At 44.8% G+C, this 18,180-nt stretch overlaps 1 protein-coding gene across 3 annotated transcripts in view; it reads right to left on the bottom strand.

Moving 5' to 3' along the window:
• CCDC141 (coiled-coil domain containing 141) overlaps positions 1-18,180 on the bottom strand; it is an 808,330-nt gene that overhangs the window by 489,179 nt on the left and 300,971 nt on the right. For all 3 annotated transcript variants that reach the window (XM_078681492.1, XM_078681494.1, XM_078681493.1), the window contains exon 5: positions 9,081-9,334. In XM_078681492.1, coding sequence (XP_078537618.1) covers positions 9,081-9,334 — 254 coding nt within the window. The remainder of the gene's footprint in view (positions 1-9,080; positions 9,335-18,180) is intronic.

Raw genomic sequence — 18,180 nt, 5'->3', positions numbered from 1 at the left:
CAGAATAGACCGAACAAGACAGGAACCCAAAGAAACAGTTCATGAATATTACGAGAGATTGCTGAAGGCGTTTAAACAGTATAGCGGCTTGGATGTAATGGATCCAAAAGATATAGGGCAATTTGTGTCCAAGTTCGTCTTGGGACTGAGACCGGATATTAGTTTAATGATTCAGCAACACTCGATTTGTTGGCAAACTAAACCCCTAGATGAAATACTGAGATATGCAAGGTACTGCTGTGATGAGATAGATTCCAAGGCTAAGAAACTAAAAGAAAAGTTGATGGTGGTACAGATGCAGGCAGCAGGAAAGGGGGGACAACAGCAACAGCAGCAAGGGACAGGTACAGGAGGAAAGAAGCAGTACAGTCAGAACAAGGGTAATGAGGAGAGTTCCACCTTTAGACCCAGAATAGACATAGCTACCTTGAAGAAAACGACTAGGTGCCACCAGTGTAACGAGCTGGGGCATTGGAAACGCGAGTGCCCCTACAATGTAGAGATAGGAGAGCAAGAGATAGAGGAGGAAGAGGTTCAGAGCGCACCTACAAGAGGGGTAACGCCATACCAAGGAAAGGTGCTCAAAGGGGGGGGGGCTCCTCCCCGAGCCCAGTTCCCGCAACCTCCTCGAGTAGGGAGTATGGGTAAGACCTATAGACAAATGCCCCTGTTTGTAGAAGGAGAAGAGTGCTATTATGTGGACCCATTAACCGGACAGAGAGTGGAAAGAGAAGACTGCACCCTCGGGGCAGCCTTAGAGGTAGATCAGAGGGGACCCTATGTGGAAGCAGAAGTAGCAGGGTGCCCTACGACATTTCTGGTGGACACAGGAGCCACTAGATCCACGATCAGATCAGCTGCAGTTCCAGACCTGCCCATGTCTGGAGAGACCATACAGGTGGTAGGGGTCGCAAACAGGAGAATAACCAGCCAATTGACAGAACCGGTGCAGGTGAAAATAGGGAAGTACAGTGATGAGCACCAGTTTGTGGTTTGCGATTCAAGCCCTGTGTGTCTGTTAGGAAGAGACCTGTTGTGTAAATTGAATTGTACTATATATTGTACACCTCAGGGAGTGGAGGTATTGACCAATGATGATGATGCAGACTTCAAAGTTGCAAACTCAAGAATATGTGTGGAGCTGTACCCTACTTTGACAGTAGACGAGCTTCCCTGGGACTTGAGAGAGACAGTGGCATCAGAAGTATGGGATTTCACTGGGGAAGAGATTGGATTGGTCAAAGGGGTAGACCCAGTGAAAATTGTAGTAAAACCGCATGCTGAGTTCCCAAGAACACCCCAATATAAATTGACTCCAGAAACGATTGCAGGCATAAAACCCGTGATCGAGTCCATGATTAAACAGGGAATACTGAAAGAAATCGTGGGTAGTCCATGCAACTCCCCGATTATGGGTCTGCAGAAACCAAATGGGAAATTTCGGATAGTGCAGGACCTTCGAAAGATTAATAACATAGTCGTTTCGTGTTGTCCAGTGGTACCGAATCCATCAGTGATACTGTTTCAGATTCCATTCCAAGCAGAGTGGTTCACTGTGATCGATCTTTGTCAGGCTTTCTTTTCGATCCCTTTGGACGAAGATAGCCATTTTCTTTTCGCATTTAAGCTGGAAAATCGCGTTCTAACATGGTGTCGTATCCCTCAGGGGTATACAGAGAGTCCATCGATCTTTAACCAGCTTTTGAAGAAAAATCTTGAAAGTCTAGTGCTGCCCCAGAAGTCAGTTCTGGTCCAGTACATAGACGACCTCCTTGTGGCGTCAGAAACAGAAGAAGCTTGCAGGGAAGACTCCATTGCTCTGTTAAATCACCTAGCTGCCAATGGGCATAAGGTGTCCCCGGGAAAATTGCAGTACTGCCTGACAGAAGTGCAGTACTTGGGACACAGAATTGAGAAAGGCAAACGAAAGGTGTCACCAGATAGGATAGAGGCGATCATGAAAATGAATGCGCCTAAAACACAGAGAGAGGTCAGGATGTTCCTAGGGATGGTGGGTTATTGCCGACAGTGGATCGTGAACTTTTCACTGAAAGCAAAGCCCTTGCAAAAACTGACGCACAAAGAGGTGAGTGATCCGGTACCATGGGACAAAGACTGTTTGATGGCGTTCTTACAGCTGCGAGAGGACCTGTGTCGTGCTCCGGCATTGGGAATGCCTGATTACAATAAACAATTTTTTCTTTACTGTTGTGAGAGAGAAGGTTGCGCGTTGTCTGTGTTGGTCCAAATCCATGGGAATGCCCGTAGACCAGTTGCTTATTTCTCGGCTACTTTAGACCCAGTAGCCGCAGCGTTGCCCGGATGTCTCAAATCCGTTGCTGCAACGGGTGTCAGCATTGAAAGATGTGAAAATATCGTTATGGGGCACCCGTTAGAGGTGTGCGTGCCACATTCTGTTGAACTGTTGATGACCAGGACCAAAACACAGCATCTGACCAACAGTAGGCTCACGCGCTATGAGCAAGTTATTCTTGCTGCAGAGAACGTGACCCTCAAGAGATGCTCTGTTTTGAACCCAGCTACATTGATGCCACTTCCAAATGATATTGAGGATGATGATGAATATACAGACCATGACTGTCTCGATGTGACTGAACTATGCACCAAACCCAGACCCGACATCGTAGATGAGCCACTGACCGACCCAGACGAAGTTTTCTTTGTCGATGGCTCATGTGTAAGAGACGAAGTTGGGCAGTTGAGAGCAGCTTATGCTGTTTGTACAATTGAAGGAGTTGTGGAAGCTGGGTGCCTGGAAGGAGTAAACTCCGCTCAGGTAGCCGAGATTATTGCCCTGACACGTGCTTGCTTAGCAGGCAACCAAATTCGAGTCACCATCTACACCGACAGCCAGTATGGGTATGGGGTAGTTCATGATTACGGGCAGTTATGGTCTCAAAGAGGGTTCATGACTTCTTCAGGCTCTCCCATTCGCAATGGAGAGTTTGTGCGCCTGTTGTTAGAAGCATTGCAATGCCCAGCAAGTATCGCAGTTGTAAAGTGCATCGCACATACCAGAAATGAAGACTTTGTTTCGAAAGGCAATAGATATGCAGATGAAGTTGCGCGGTATTGCGCGGAACAAGGTTACTCTTTCACAGAGGTGGATGTGGGTGGAATAAATGTAAGAACTGAATTAGCCATGATACTGGAAACTGTTGATACTTGGGATGAACTGTCAACCATGCAAGAAAATGCTCCTGATTCTGAAAAGGAAACATGGGAGAGGGCAGGATGTGTAATGGGTGAGACCCATTTTTGGGTCTCAGCAGACGGCAGAGCAGTGTTGCCCAATGAGATGGTGAGTCCAATGGCTAGGCTCATACATGGTCCCGTACACTTAGGGAGAGATGCTATGCTGAGAGTGTTTAGACAGACTTGGTACAATCCTAAGTTTAGAATAGCAGCAGAAGCAGTGTGCCAGCGTTGTGTGACCTGTCAGCAGCTGAACGTAGGAAAAAGAACACCAGTTGCACTAAGTCACATAGGAAGGTCTGGAGGTCCATTCAATCGAATGCAGATAGATTTCATTGAAATGCCAAGGTGCAACCGCCTCCGCTATGTCCTGGTGGTTGTTTGTGTGTTCTCCAGATGGGTTGAGGCATACCCTACACGTAGGTGCGACACCCTCACAGTGGCCAAGTTACTGCTTAGAGAACTCATTCCTCGCTTCGGGGTGCCGGCCTTTTTGGAATCAGATAGGGGAACACATTTTAACAGCGAGCTTGTGAAGATGATCTGTGTAGCACTAAATATTGACCAAAAGCTGCATTGCAGTTACCGACCAGAAGCCTCAGGAATTGTGGAACAAATCAATGGCACAATCAAGGCCAGAATAGCGAAAGTGTGCTCCTCAACGACTCTGAGTTGGCCTGATGCCCTGCCATTGGTCCTCATGAGCCTTCGTAGTACCCCAGACAGAAGGACAGGGTTGTCACCACATGAGGTGTTAATGGGGAGAGCAATGAGGCTGCCATCTATTCCAGCTACTGCACTGTTAAATATCACAGATGATATGATCCTGGACTATTGTAAGGGGCTGTCTGACGCAATGCGTTCTGTGTCTCTTCAGGTACAGGCTGCCGAGGTTCCAGCGTGCCAGGGCCCTTGCCATGACCTGTATCCTGGGGACTGGGTCCTGGTGAAGAAACATGTGAGAAGAAGCTGCTTGGATATTCGTTGGCGTGGGCCCTTCCAGGTCATCCTGATCACAAACACGGCTGTAAAGGTGGGAGGCCTGCCCAATTGGATCCACGCGTCACATACGAAAAGGGTTCCAGCACCTCTGGAAACAGCTCCTCTCTCGGATAGACGTCCAGCTGAGGACCAAGAAGCCATAGAGGGGGCTAGCCAAGCTGTAGCGGTGCCAGCGGAAGCAGGGAACGAGTCTGACCAAGCTGAGGACGGTCAGTACAACAGTGAAACAGAAGACGCTACAGAAGGAGAAAGTAGCTGGGAGTACGAGTCAGACCCTGACAGGTCTGAGAGAGAGCGAGAACAGACAAGAAGAAGAAGGAGTAGAAGGGCACGTGGAGAAGCTAATTGGCCGCAAAGAAGGAGCTCTAGCCTGAGGTCAACTCCAGAAGCAACCCTTCCTCCGATATCAGAAGACTCAGACACAGAAGAAGGTGCTCAGGGCGCTGAAGCACCAGACCGAAGAAGGTCAAGAAGAGTGCGTGTGCCTAACAGAAGATACTCCACACCTGAGTGGACATATCTGGCGACAAATGTCTGCGAAACCGGAGACAGGGAGGATCCGAGCGGTGGTGGTGTCCAGTTCTGAGCCCATTATCACCGTGGAAATACGACTGTTGGTACCCGGTGTCGAACAAGAAGGGTCACTAACATTCATGCTCCCCAGACCTCCCCGCCTCAGCAAGTTAAAACATATGTTTCTTACAGAATTGCAATTCCCCGACTTTGGTACAACGATAACAGCACATGAAGAGCACAATCTTCGTTTGGAAATACTGAACTATGCTATTGAAGCTGCAACCACAAATCTGATAGTAGACTGTTAAAGGACTTTTGTAAATAAAGCAAGCAGAAAAAAGAAGATTACCTAGCGCCCAGGAAGCAGAGAAAGTTAGGGAAATTCCCTTGAGTTGATGGAGAAGGGCTAGGGTTGTCTTTTTGAACTATTACAGGACTTTTGCGAAGAAGGCTGTCAGCCTCCAGCTGTGTGGATTCTAAAGACAAAAGGATTGAAAAGAGACTGTAAAGGAACGAGAGGAAAAGAACTTTTTGCAAAGATAAAGAGAGAACTATATTGTCTGACGAAATGGAGGCCGGCACCCCGAACCGCAGAGCTAAATGTATAATAGGTACACTAATAGTAGGAGTGATAATATTAATAGCTTTAGTGGTAACAATTTCTTATGTAAAGGGACATGAGGAAGAGGTAAAGGTAACTGATGTGAGTTCTGTAGTAACGCTTACACCTATTGTTGCTGGTGAGAAAAGGGAAAACACTCAAGAGAAAGCGTTATTGGCTGCAGAAGCCCGCAGGTTACACGTAGACGAGTCCCAAGGAGACTTTAGGTCAAATGCTTATGCTAAACTTTTATATGAATACGTGGATGCCATGGAGGTTAAGGATTGCTACGTCTGCATGCAGTTGCCGGCGTCTGTAGATGAAGGAATTCGATACCATCACCTCCCTCTGACATATGGCATTACATGTAGCTTATTGCTTAGTATATTTTATGAGAGAGATAGTTTTGAATACTATTTCTCTAATTATGATTCAGTGTTGCCGGAAGTCCCAAATTATAAGCAGATGAACAAATGGGACTACTGGAAGAGTGAAGACAGATTGGCCAAGTTCTTCATTCCTTGGATTACCTTAGATACTTCACATGCCCGTAGAAATAACCTGACATGCAAGGTGTCAGAAGTCGAGAAGAAGTTCATAGGGCAGGTGGATGATCGTTACAGGAGACAAAAGATTTTGAAAAAATCTGGACAGGGGAAAATAGATTGGACCGAGGAAGAGAAGTCACACAAGAGAAAGGGTAGTAGTGGTCCAATAGCTTTAGATAAAGCGCAGAGAGGAAAGTTATGTCTTCACAGAGCCAAAACGTATTATGAAAATGTATACGTTGGAGAAGTTGACTGTGAACATGCTTTTAATTTAGAGTACTATACTAAGGATTTCCTGAAGGGAATGCAAGTGATTCCAAATGTGTATTTTGTATGTGGAAGAAATGCTTACGTGAGACTACCTGACAACTGGTATGGATCATGTTACTTGGCAATTGTCTTCCCCAAAATATATCATGCACAAGACTTAGTGATCATTGAGGGTCAGACATCATCGAGGGGAAGGAGAGATGTAGGTGATGCCGAAATGGTTGGAGATGTCTTTGGAGCTATGTTTCCTCTTTTGGGAATAATCCTTAATGATGTTAAAATTAGACGACTGGCAACAGTTGTCGACAGGTTGTCTGCCAGCACTGCTCAGTCCTTAATGCTGGTAGAAGGAGAGATGCAATCGATAAGGGCTATGGTTCTTCAAAATCGTCTTGCATTAGATGTCCTATTAGCAAAAGAGGGCGGAGTCTGTAAGGCTTTGAAGGTCCAGGAATGTTGCACTTACATTCCAGACAATTCGAAGCCCCTTGAGAAAGTTATTAAGAACATAACTAATATTCACAAGGAGATCGAAGACTTGAGTAGAGAAAATGTCTGGGAAAAGGTGGGCCACGGAATGAGTACAGTTGGAGGGTGGTTTTCCACCTTAGGCAAAAGCTTTGTTTGGTATATCCTAAAGCCTATCCTCATAATATTGATTTGTGGGATAATATTGTGGGGATTGGTGAGGGTATTCAAATGGTACAGAGCAAGAAGGTCAGAAAGGGCCCAAAGAGAGCAGCTGCAGAGATTGGCTGCCATACAAGATAATCAGTACAGGAGCCTGAGGGCTCTGGAAGCACAGAGAATGCCAGCAATAACTGCAGTTTAAATGTTAGTGATGACCCCGAGAGGTCATCAAAGGGGGGAACTGAGAGAGCGCAAACTGATTTAAATGTATGAGTACATCACACTTACCTGTAGTAAGCACAAATCATGAAGAGAAATGCCATGAGTGCTAATAGTATCTGCAATTATATTCTGAATGGATAGCTAATGTAGAGATTTAAGTAGAAGTGGAACTAATACAGAAATGTGTGACATTATATGACTTTATTAGATGTGATTATTTTTGAATCCATGTCGTGAAGCTGCTAAAACATAAGATGATATGTGGTTAAAGGCAGAACGTGGTAGGCCTCAGGGCCAGAGCTGGAGGGAAAGGGAAAATGGTTCTTTTCACGACACTGATTGTATTAAGGTTTTTGGTCATTGCATTAATGGGCCATGATTTATAGAAATGTTTACTAAATAATAGAATAAGAGTATTAACATGCTTTAATTAAATGAAGAAGTTGAATGCTATAATCATAATGAGAAATATTGTAGGCCTGAAATGTTTTAGCATTGATTTACACGTACATGTCTGGGCTGAGAAATGTTGCAAGCCTTTTAGAAGTCTATGAGAGTTGGGTTCTTGGCGGCAGATATCTGTCTGCAACAGGAAAGGGGGGATCCAATTATAAATGAATGAATAGAGGTCTGTTCAGTGGACGGCCCAGACATGGAGGAGGGTTCTGGAATGTTTAAGGGGTATCAGCGGGCCGGAGAAGAGCCTGAGAAGCAAGGTCAACTCTAACGTCTGAGGCCCAATACAAAGCATCATGGAAAAAGCCTGAAGTTGCACCACGTGAGAGGCGTTTCGCAAGGGGCGTCTCAAATGTTGTTGACTGTTTTGTATTAGGGACAGCACCCCTGGGTGGAGTTAGAGCAGAGACCTGAGGACCCTTTAGAGAGCGGATGGGTAGGCAGTGAGGGGTCATGACTGGAGAACTTTAGGTTTTCACCAAGAAACTTAGAGTGAGTGACTTCCCTTGGGGGTCATTCACTGCTGACACCTTTGTTAGGTTGGGATTTGGTTAAGTAGGGATACCATCTAGAACAGGGTAGGGACGCCTAACCTGTGTGTGTTTTCCTCCAACCTAAATGAAGGAGAGATATGCGTCTATGCTGATAGCTTTATTATTCTTAGAACTTGTGTTAGTGATTTCTGTTGCTCGTCTGAGGGCTTTTCGAGAGCACATGTATGTAATTGGACCTGTGTATCTCGTGAATCTCATTTTGAGATGTCTGTATTTGCAGCTCATTATATCTTTACAATAAACTTTTGAAAACTAGAAGTTGTCCGTGATCTTTGGGAGTAGAGTCTTTTATTGGGTGTACTAACTTGCAGATGGGTGTACTGTTTTCCTCCAAGACAGGCAACAAAGGTTCAGTCGACCAGATCGAGGTTTAGATCAATAGAGATAAGGTATCGATCAAAATCTCGCCCTTTCAGCAACATATGCAGAACATAAGATCATGCGTGAATTCAATCTTATAAATTCATCTACAATTTGTCTTTGCTCATGTAAACGATGATTCCGTAATAGATGCTCAGTTTGGGTTATTATGTATTTGTTTCCTGCCTAAAAACAAATGTTCAGATTTGCTATAACACTCCTTTTACCAATTCCTGGCCCGTTTTCTTACTGCTATTTAGGTTATAAACTGGGATGTCTAGGAACTCAAGCAAATTTGATATTGCTGTATTTGGAGAGCTTGCCCTGACAACGTTTAAAAGGCGTTCCGCCTAAACAGGAAAGACGCAATTAGCGACTAAAATGAAAATGTAGCAGTCCGTAATAAATTATGTTAAATTCCTATCTCCGTTAGAAATGTAACCCTGGAGTGAGCAGGACTCCATTTGTCACTTGCCCGATATTTATTTACGTTAGGTATACAATCGCGCCCTCTGGCGGTCAATTTTTTGTATTCAGATTTTTTTTTAACTCATCTTTGAAATTCCACAAGAGACAAAAAACTTGGACAGCAAGGTAATTATGTGCAAGCAAAAAGAAGCAAAATAGAGTGGGTCTGGCGCGTCATACTCCTCTTCACAAATATAAGGCTCTCATTTGACGTCACATTCTCTTCACAAGCCTTACCCGTTCTTCTTCCTGGTGCCAGTGGCAGATCTGAAGCACCTGCTCGAGCTCGCGGCGTTGTTGCTTCAGGTGCTTGTCCAGTTGGCGCCGTCTGTCCTGCAGCAGCTCCAGGAGGCTGTCAATCTTCACGCAGCTGCTGCGGGCTCCCTGGGTTATTTCGGGGGTTAGGACCGGCCAGCCAGACTTAAACTCTTCGATAAACTCAGTCAGTTCTCGGCTTTTGTTCAGCAGGGCTAAGGATCTTTCGAGCAGAACTGCAAGAAAACAATGGGACATTTCCACTTTATAATCACAAATGAACTCTGAAGCTCACGACATAAGTAACTGCGAGCATCTGTGTGGCAGTTTTTAGTTGTTTTATAATACTGACAATTCAATGAAAAAAGTCCGAATGCGCACACAGAAATTTCTCACAGAATTGATGATACACCCGTGTGCTGTCAGAACTTGGGCAGCATTGCATGCTGGTTAGTCTTATGACATTTGCACCAACCAACCGACTGCTCCAAAAACGACATCCGCATTGACCCACCTTGATGCTAAAGCGACATATGCAACGGTCTGTACAAATGTTAGCCCGTTAGTGCAAATGTGGGTACAAAAGAGCAAAGCAGCGCACAAATACATGTTGTTAAGAGTGGGGTGCTTAGTTGGCTAAGGTATACACCCCACTACGGCAGAACCCAACACTCTAGTCAGGCTAAGCTAGATACTGGCGGGGAGCAGGGTCAAGACTGATTTCCATTTGGCTGGTACAAACAGGAATGGCTTGGCGAGCAAAAAACAATAGATTGAACCCAGATCTGTGACTAGGGGTGAATGTTTGCTTTGTTCAGGATTCCGTCCATCATCTGTTCTTTTAGCATTTACCACCCTAATTGGGAAGAGTGTGCTCCTGTGCTCGCTATGTAACCATATTCAGGCTAGCCTGGCTGATGAGGGGTGATAGCCAAAAACCGGTCCCAGGATGCATGTTTCCGGTCCAGCGAGAACCTGGTCCAGGGAGGACCTGGCCAGGACAATTCGGGCTGCAACAGAAAATCCAGAAATTTGATCAACAGTTGCAGGTTCCCAGAGAGTACTTTAGGAATTACCAAAAAGTCTGAAGTTTTACCAAAAAGTAGACTCGACCTATGTAATTTAATTTCTGATTTTTTTTGTGAATTGAGGCATAAGAATCAAGCCTGAATTACCCGGCTTCCAAATTCTTTCAAACATAAAACCTATACTGTGTTTCATGTTTTGAACATATGAGACATTTTTTGATCTTGCCCAATTGCTTTGAGGTTTTTTTTGCTGTTTTCAGAGATTATATCCAGTATTTGTTGTATTTAATGAATAGAAATATATTTCTTGTTCTTTTGTTAGTACACATTAATTTACTACTCCTCACAGCACTATTAACAGGTCCTAAGTTAACTAAAAGGAATGATTTCTCTGTAACACCTTCGTTCGCAACTGCTAAAAAAACAGAAACTAGAGGTCAGATGTACTAAGCATTTCTACAGTCGCAAACACTCCTATTTGGCGTTTGGGACCGTAAAAAAATCGTTTTTTCAGATGTACTTATTGCACAGGACTACTGCCAAATCTCAAACATTCAAACAAAACATATTTTTAAAAGCAGCTCTATTTCCTTTAAGGAAAATGGTTTGCATAAAAAAAATTGTTTTATTTAAAAGCAATCAAGGAGCTGGTGGTCTGCTGACTCCAGCAGGCCACCATCTCTGGGATGACCTCTTATCAAGGCGAGTCGCAGTTTGCAACTAACCTCATTAATATTAATGAGACAGGTCGGATTCTCACCCATTATGATTAGGAATGTTACCACTTGACTTAGTAGTACATAGGTTGTTTCGTAAAATTATTTACTGGCCCCAAAATGATTTTGTCCCCAAGTCCCCTTCTTGATGTTTTAAGATGAAACTCAAAGAGAGCTGTTCATTTTTTTTTTTAAGGACAATAGATTAATAAAATGACCTAGATCAGTGTTCTGGACCCCACTCAATCAATATTGCAAGCCTATTTATTAGGCTTGCCTTTGTGGACACCATTAACCCCTTCTGTGCTCGTGACGGAACCACTCCGTCACGAGCCAAGGACGCGCTGTGCTGGTGACGGAGTGGTTCCGTCACGGCGCGGCCGCCCCGCCTACGCGGCGTCAATTCGGCGCCTGCACGTCTGTTTTATTGAGCGGGCGGGACCACTCCGTCACAAGCACAGCGCAGCGCGCCCGTGGCTCGTGACGGAGTGGTTCTGTCATGAGCATGGCGGTGCCGCGCGGGCCCCCCTCCCCCCCAGCGCCGCGGCGGAATTACCGCCGCGGCCAAGGGGTTAATAGCTAGTTACCCTGATCTAAACATCAAACAGAGAGCACATTGCGGTTCTGGGACCAGTACTCTACCGGATCAGATTATGAACTACACAGTAACTTGTACATTACAGGGAGGCCTAAGAAAATTGCTGAAATTAGATAGAACTTTAACCTTCCCTTGATATGTTGAGACTTGGCTCATCAAACTCGGCCTAGCCTCTTTTTGGAGTCAGCCACAAGCTTTAACACCAATCTCTAGGAAACACCTTAAGCAAGTATATTGGGACCATGTTTTGACCTCTGCTTTCTCCAATCCAAGCTTAAGTAGGTTGACTTTGCAATTTCTAGCCGTAATACCGAGCCCCAGCTTGAGGAGTTCCTAGATACTGTTCAACCGTGTCTAGCTAAAATAGTAACTGAAGTTCTGTAATGGAACTATCCAAGTCAAAGCCTTCACTGTAAAGTCTAAGTCACACTATTAAACCGATGAAGAGTCTATTTGCACTTCATGCACTAGGGTGACCAACCGTCCGTAAATTTCACGGACAGTCCGTAATTTCGGCCCTCTGTCCGTTGTCCGTGAAGGATTCTTTAACGGACGCAATTTGTCCGTAATTTTAACTGTGCGCACAACCGGCACAGCTGGCCTCCACCTCCCTGCTTGACTCCAATGCTGTTAAGGTCGGGTGTAACTCTGAGGCAGTACAAAAGCTCAGATACCCGGCAGCATTGGAGAGGCACAGCAGGGTGGCAACCCTCGCACCTTCAGCCCTTGATGAGCTGTAAAGAGGCGCTTGAAGGTGACTGAGAGGGAGGGGCTGCTTCAGGAGCAGGGGCACCTATTCAGATGCAAACAGCCCTGAATGCCCCATGTCTCTGCAATTTAAAGGGGCCTCACACATTCCCCTCAGCCCAGGGCCCCAAACATCCTGGAACCGGCCCTGATAACACAGAGGCAGCAGTGGTTTAAATTGTAACCAAACCTCGGTTCTTCAAACATGCAGTCTATAATGTAATAAAATAAAGAAATGGCACAATCGCACCCTCAACTGATTAGCAAAGTATGGTGGACAATCAGTGAAATCGGTTCTCTTGGAGTATCTCCTTTCAGTACTGTACATCAGTGTGGGGGGAGGGGGGCAAAACTAACATTTTGGAAACAAAGCCTGTCTTCTCGTTGTCTTGTCCAGGAGGGGGTAAGGAGCCCTACCCCACCCTGGAAGAGACCAAGAGGATACTAGAATACTGCATACCCACCCCTGTGTCCACCCTGGTGGATCCTGATCCCCCCCATGTGGTGGCTCCTGCCCCCCCTGGCCTGTGATGGCTCCTGTCCCCCCCCCCTGTGGTGGCTCCTGCCCCGCCCCCCCCCCACCTGTGATGGCTCCTGTCCCCCCTGTGGTGGATCCTGTCTCTGCCCTGGGTGGCTTCTGTCCCAGTCCTGGAACGACCCCTGCAGCGAGGGTGAAGTTCTTGATGGGCCTCTTCTCAAAAAGGTTCAGCTCAAAATTAATATGAAAAGGTGGGTGAGTGAGTAAGTGAAGGGATGGCTGGATAAATTAGTGAAAGAGTGAATGGATGAATGCAAGATTGAATACATGGATAATGACAGGATGGATGGATGGATTGATGAGTGAGTGGAAGGATGTAAGAGAGAAAAGGGAAATAGCTGTATGTATGGGTGGAAGGGTAGCTGGATGGGTAAAAGGGTGGATGGATGAGTGAAAGGATGGATGAGTGAAAAGGTGGATGATGAGTGAGTGGGTGGATGGATGAGTAAAATGATGGATGAATTGATAAGTGCAAGGGCGCATAGATGGACGGATGAGTGAAAGGGTGGATGTAAGGATGGATGAGTGAGTGAAAGGGAAGGTAGATGGACACAGTGATGAATAGATGAGTGAAGGAGTGAAAGGATAAATGGATGAGAGAAAGTATGGATGAGTGATAGGGTCAATGATGGATTCATGAGCGGATGAGTAGATGGATGGGTGGGTGGATGGATGGAAGGAAGGATTGCTAAGTGAAAGAGTCGATGGAGAGAGAAAGGGAGGATGATGGATGACTGAAAGGGTGGATGGGTGGAAGGATGAGTGACTGGGTGAATGGATGAGTAAGTGAAAGGATGGGTGAAAGGGTAAATGGCTGGATGGATGAGTGAATGGATGGATGATTAGAAGAGTGGATGGATGAGTGTAGAGATGGATAGGGTGAAAGGGCGGATGGATGGAAAATGGATGGATGGATGAGTGAAAGGATGGATTTTTTTTTTTTAAACTGTTTTTTATTAATTTTGTGCACAAAACAAACAATTCCAATTCTCAGATCATCCCACTCATATGCTGTTCCTCCCCGCCTAGTACACACATACCCATTCAACAAATCCTAAACATAGTATCCCACCTCCCTCTCTACCCCCACCCCCCCTTGTCAGTGTGCCTCACAACTCCAAGACGGTTCGATTGGTCCAACATTACAACAGCAGGTGGCACTCCCCGTTATTCACCGCCCACATAGAGCTCCAGGTATAATCCAGCATTGTCAAAGTCCAGCGTCTCAACCTCGGGGCCCGGTAACCCCCTCAATCCGCTCAATCCGCCCAATCCGCCCCCTCCCTGCCTCCGGGTCTCAGTTTAACTTCTACCCTCCATCCCTGCAGCTGCCTCCCCGCCCCGTCCTGCGTCCCCTGCCCTATTCACCGGCTCACCAGTCTCCCCCCCATCATCAGCTGGGTGAAAGGATGGATGAAGGGATGGATGAGTGAAATGATAGATGGAAGGATACATGATGGATAGGTTTGGAAATGGCTGAATAGGTCTAGATATGGCTGGGCTTACTTATATACAATTGCGCGACCTCTGGTGTGTCTGTAAAACTTATCCAATTGTCCTGAAGTTTTGTCCTGAATTTTGACCTCCTGTCCTGAATTTGTGTCCTGAATTTTGACCCTTTGTCCTGAATTTTTACACTCACCGTCCTGAATTTCCACCAATGCCAGTTGGTCACCCTATCATGCACCCAAGGTATATCGCACATATTTTGCTCTTGTGCACGCCACGGCCTATGACAGGATCAGGAAGAAATGGATGTGCCCGCTATGCAACATAATGGGGTTCAGGAGACATCAAGAAAACCTAAGAATCCTGAATCATGACACTTCCCCTAATATAATTTTTAGTTTGAATGGATATCTACGCGCAGGTGGATTTGTGTGTGATAAAATGAGCATTCCCTAGGCCCTAGTGTGGTTCTGTAGCTGGGCCGACCAGATACACTACACATATGAAAGGCATTTTATTGATTGTGTGTTACAGCGTTCCTTATATATTTCATGATCCACAAGACATAGCCCGAAATCTCTAAGGGTGACAAATGTTATTCCTTCACTGCCATTTTATGTGTCATGACATTTTAATGAATTGAAACAAATTAAGTATTACTTATTTAAAATAAATTCAGAAGCTTGTGTAGAGAGGTGTCACAAAATTAGATTATTCCCTGAGGGCAGAATTTGATTTCCATTGTCAGTGTCATGAAGCCAGCTTGGCCTTTAGTTTGAGACTATAGCTTTCGAAGGCAAAAGCCTCCTTTTCAGGTTTTTGAGAAATACTGAAATTGATCAATTTTGTTGAAAGCACAGGAAATGCAGCCGAATTATATACTGTCTGCAGTGAGTAAAACGAGTGATGTAAACATGCTCAAGCATTGTTGATATTGAATGAGTGGCACTGGGCGCCTGTTGATGGATTCGGTTTATCAATGAACACATGAAATATTTACATTACTTGGATAAGCACAATATGGTTTAACAAATGCGCATATTAGTTCCCTCTTGCCGAGGTTATTAATGCAACTCTTAAAAAAAAATCCAGGCAGTTTTTTTAACAAATGATTGTGCTTATACGTTTACCAGGTGCAGGAGTTGCCTTAAAGTAATATAAAGGAAGAATGTATTTTTAGAAGTGCCCATTGCTTGAACAAATGCCACAGCCTTACAAAAGAGAAGCAGCTGAAACTCAAACAGCTGTTGGGGTGAGACTATAATATGTTTTGAAGTTTTTCAGAGCTGCTTTCGACTTGACATCCTGCCGTGGGAGCAACCAGCATGCCGCCTCGACGTATATGAACATTCTACCACTGTCAAAACATGAATGTCCAGCTTAAACAAGAAAGGAAAACAACTAAGTGCCTTTCACTTGTACTGTGAATGCACAACCACAGGGCAGACAACAATAGAAGTCCATATTAGCAAAACCTGCACGCACGTTCCGAAACCAAAGGAAGGAATTAGAACTTGCAATATAATAAAACGAACGTTTTAACATGTATTAAAGATATAAGGATAATACAAATAATCAGATCTGCAAGCAACACGTTTAAAAGCTTTGGATCTTGAAAGGAAAAAAAGTATTCTAAAAGGCACGGAGACGCCCCTTCTCCTATACTCCTGCCATAGTAGCCTTTTTATAGTGCTTTCATACCCCTGACGAGACCCCCAATGCGCTTCGGCCAGAACAGGTGCGTAAAAACAATATCCTTCATGTGCATGTTTTTGCAGCCCCTACAGGCACCAAAGTAAGAATAGGGCCAGAGTGCTTTGTTTTGTACTGCTATTTATACAGTGGAGAAGTGTGGCTCACTGGTTAGAGGAGGCAGACCTGGAAGCAGAGGTCAGCCCGGGACCAGGGTTCAATTCCCGGCTCGGCAGGGTCTTGAGTCCTAAAATTTCCATGGACTCGACAATTCTCGCTCCGGTGCCTACTCGATTCACGGGTTCACACTCTGCGACTCTGGGCAATAGCTTGCTTAATCTCCACAACGGCCCCTCGCGGCGGGATGCCTGGCTTTCACCTTGCGGATACCCTACCGGGGTTATCTCACAGGGGAATACCAGGACGGGTTCCCTAAGCAAGCGCTTAGAAACCGCTTGGTGATTTGCGCTATATAAATTCCTGTACATTTACATTTATGCAGAGCGTTCCTACCTCTGGCAAGGCTCCCAGCTTTTGAACATGTAATGGACGACTCAAAAACTACAGGATGCAAGAAACCGGTTTTAGCACTTTGGCTTAGTTTACACTTGAAAAACAGTCAACTCTAACGTATTGACTTGTCAAACAGTGGTGCTGGAACAATTTCAGAGCAGGGGCGTTGCAATCAATGGTGGTTCCCCCATGTCATGTGGACTGTGAAAAACCCAAGCAACTAAACAAAAACAAGGGAGTGCGGCAAATTAACCACTCACAGTCAGCAGCAAAGGGGTAAGGAAGAGGTGGTGCTTTTTGAAGCGCACTGTAGCAATTATATTACTAAAGCATGGTGTGGTAGTGCAGTGCCAGTTTGAAGACTGCATATTTTTTATTGAAATGGCCACTAAATGTGCACAGGCATGCAGTTTTATATAGCGCACAAACAACGTGTGGAAATCAATGAATACTTGTCATTTGTACATCACTGAGTAAAGTGTCCTAATCCTATTAAAATGTTTGCCTCACACTTCAGAATTACAAAAAAACTGCTTCATTTGTGCTTTCTTAACGGCTGGCATATTTTGAAGTATTTGCCCAGTCCACTCACAGGTATTTACATTTTGTTGTGTTGGAAACAATAACACCTTACAGCCTGTACTTTCCCACTGAGCAAGATTGTTGCATTGATCACTTTACAAATGAATGAAAAGAAAACGCTGGTCTCCATGTTAAAGGAATAAGCAGCAATTTATCTCAAGACACAACCTGACATTTCACCTCTGTCTCCGAACACAGCAAGCATGACAAGATAAAGACAATATGTAAAGGCATCTTTATTGCTCATTTACCTTCTGAATTCTAGCATGGTTGTTTCTGGGGGTGCCGCGACACTCCATGCACCGCAACTTCCAGTCCCAATATAATTTTAACAGCACAGGGAACCCTCATAATATGCTCTCTCTGGGTAAATCAATATAGATCTATATGTAGCAAGACTATTCAGCACTGACGCCAGTTTAGAAAATCCTGCAGTTCTTCCTCTTTTCCAGCTGCTCTTTGGAAGCTAGTAGATTGTTTTAGCTTGGAGCAGAGTTTACACCAATTTTCATCTCAGATAACAAGAGAACACATTATCCGCCTCCTAGCCTTTAATCACATTTTGGCCTTCCCCACAGAATGAAGGAATATCAGCGTTTGCAGTCCTATTTGATTTGCAGTTGCTGCATTGCAACTCTTTGCAAATCATATCAAGTAGTCATCACTAATGTCATGTTAGCTATTCTCAATAAATGGTAGCACGGATTTGCAACCCCTCAGATTGTCAAAAGGATTTGAATAATTAGCACATGTTGGGCAGACCATTGCCTGATGGTTGAGGGATAGCTCCAAGCGGGGCAAAAAGGTGTTGTAAAATGTTGCAGCCCCTGCCGTTGTTGCGTTCAGTTCAAGTTCAGCAACAGCCAGATGCCTATAGCAATACATGTCAACTTTCCTCAAAAACAAGTATATAAACAAAATCTGAAGAAAAAAATCTACTTTTTGGGCTTAAATGTGTAATGGGTAAAAAAGTAAGTGATATAATAATGCTGGGAGCACCTCCAACTCTTTCAGTAAAAACATACATTCAGACACTAATTTAACGTTGAAGACCAGTGGTAGTGGCCTCCACATCTGAACCCTGGCATCGGGCTGTCTACATGTTTGTATAAGCATGTTGTGACCATTGCAAAGCTGATAAAAAAATACCACCTTCAAAATTAAGGTCAATAATTGTTTGTCTTGAAGGACAAACAGCCTGTTTTAGATAGAGGTCTGT

This window comes from Lissotriton helveticus, chromosome 3_1 (genome assembly GCF_964261635.1).
Source record: "Lissotriton helveticus chromosome 3_1, aLisHel1.1, whole genome shotgun sequence".
NCBI classification, from domain to species: domain Eukaryota; kingdom Metazoa; phylum Chordata; class Amphibia; order Caudata; family Salamandridae; genus Lissotriton; species Lissotriton helveticus.
This window is presented reverse-complemented; position numbering and strand designations above follow the sequence as displayed.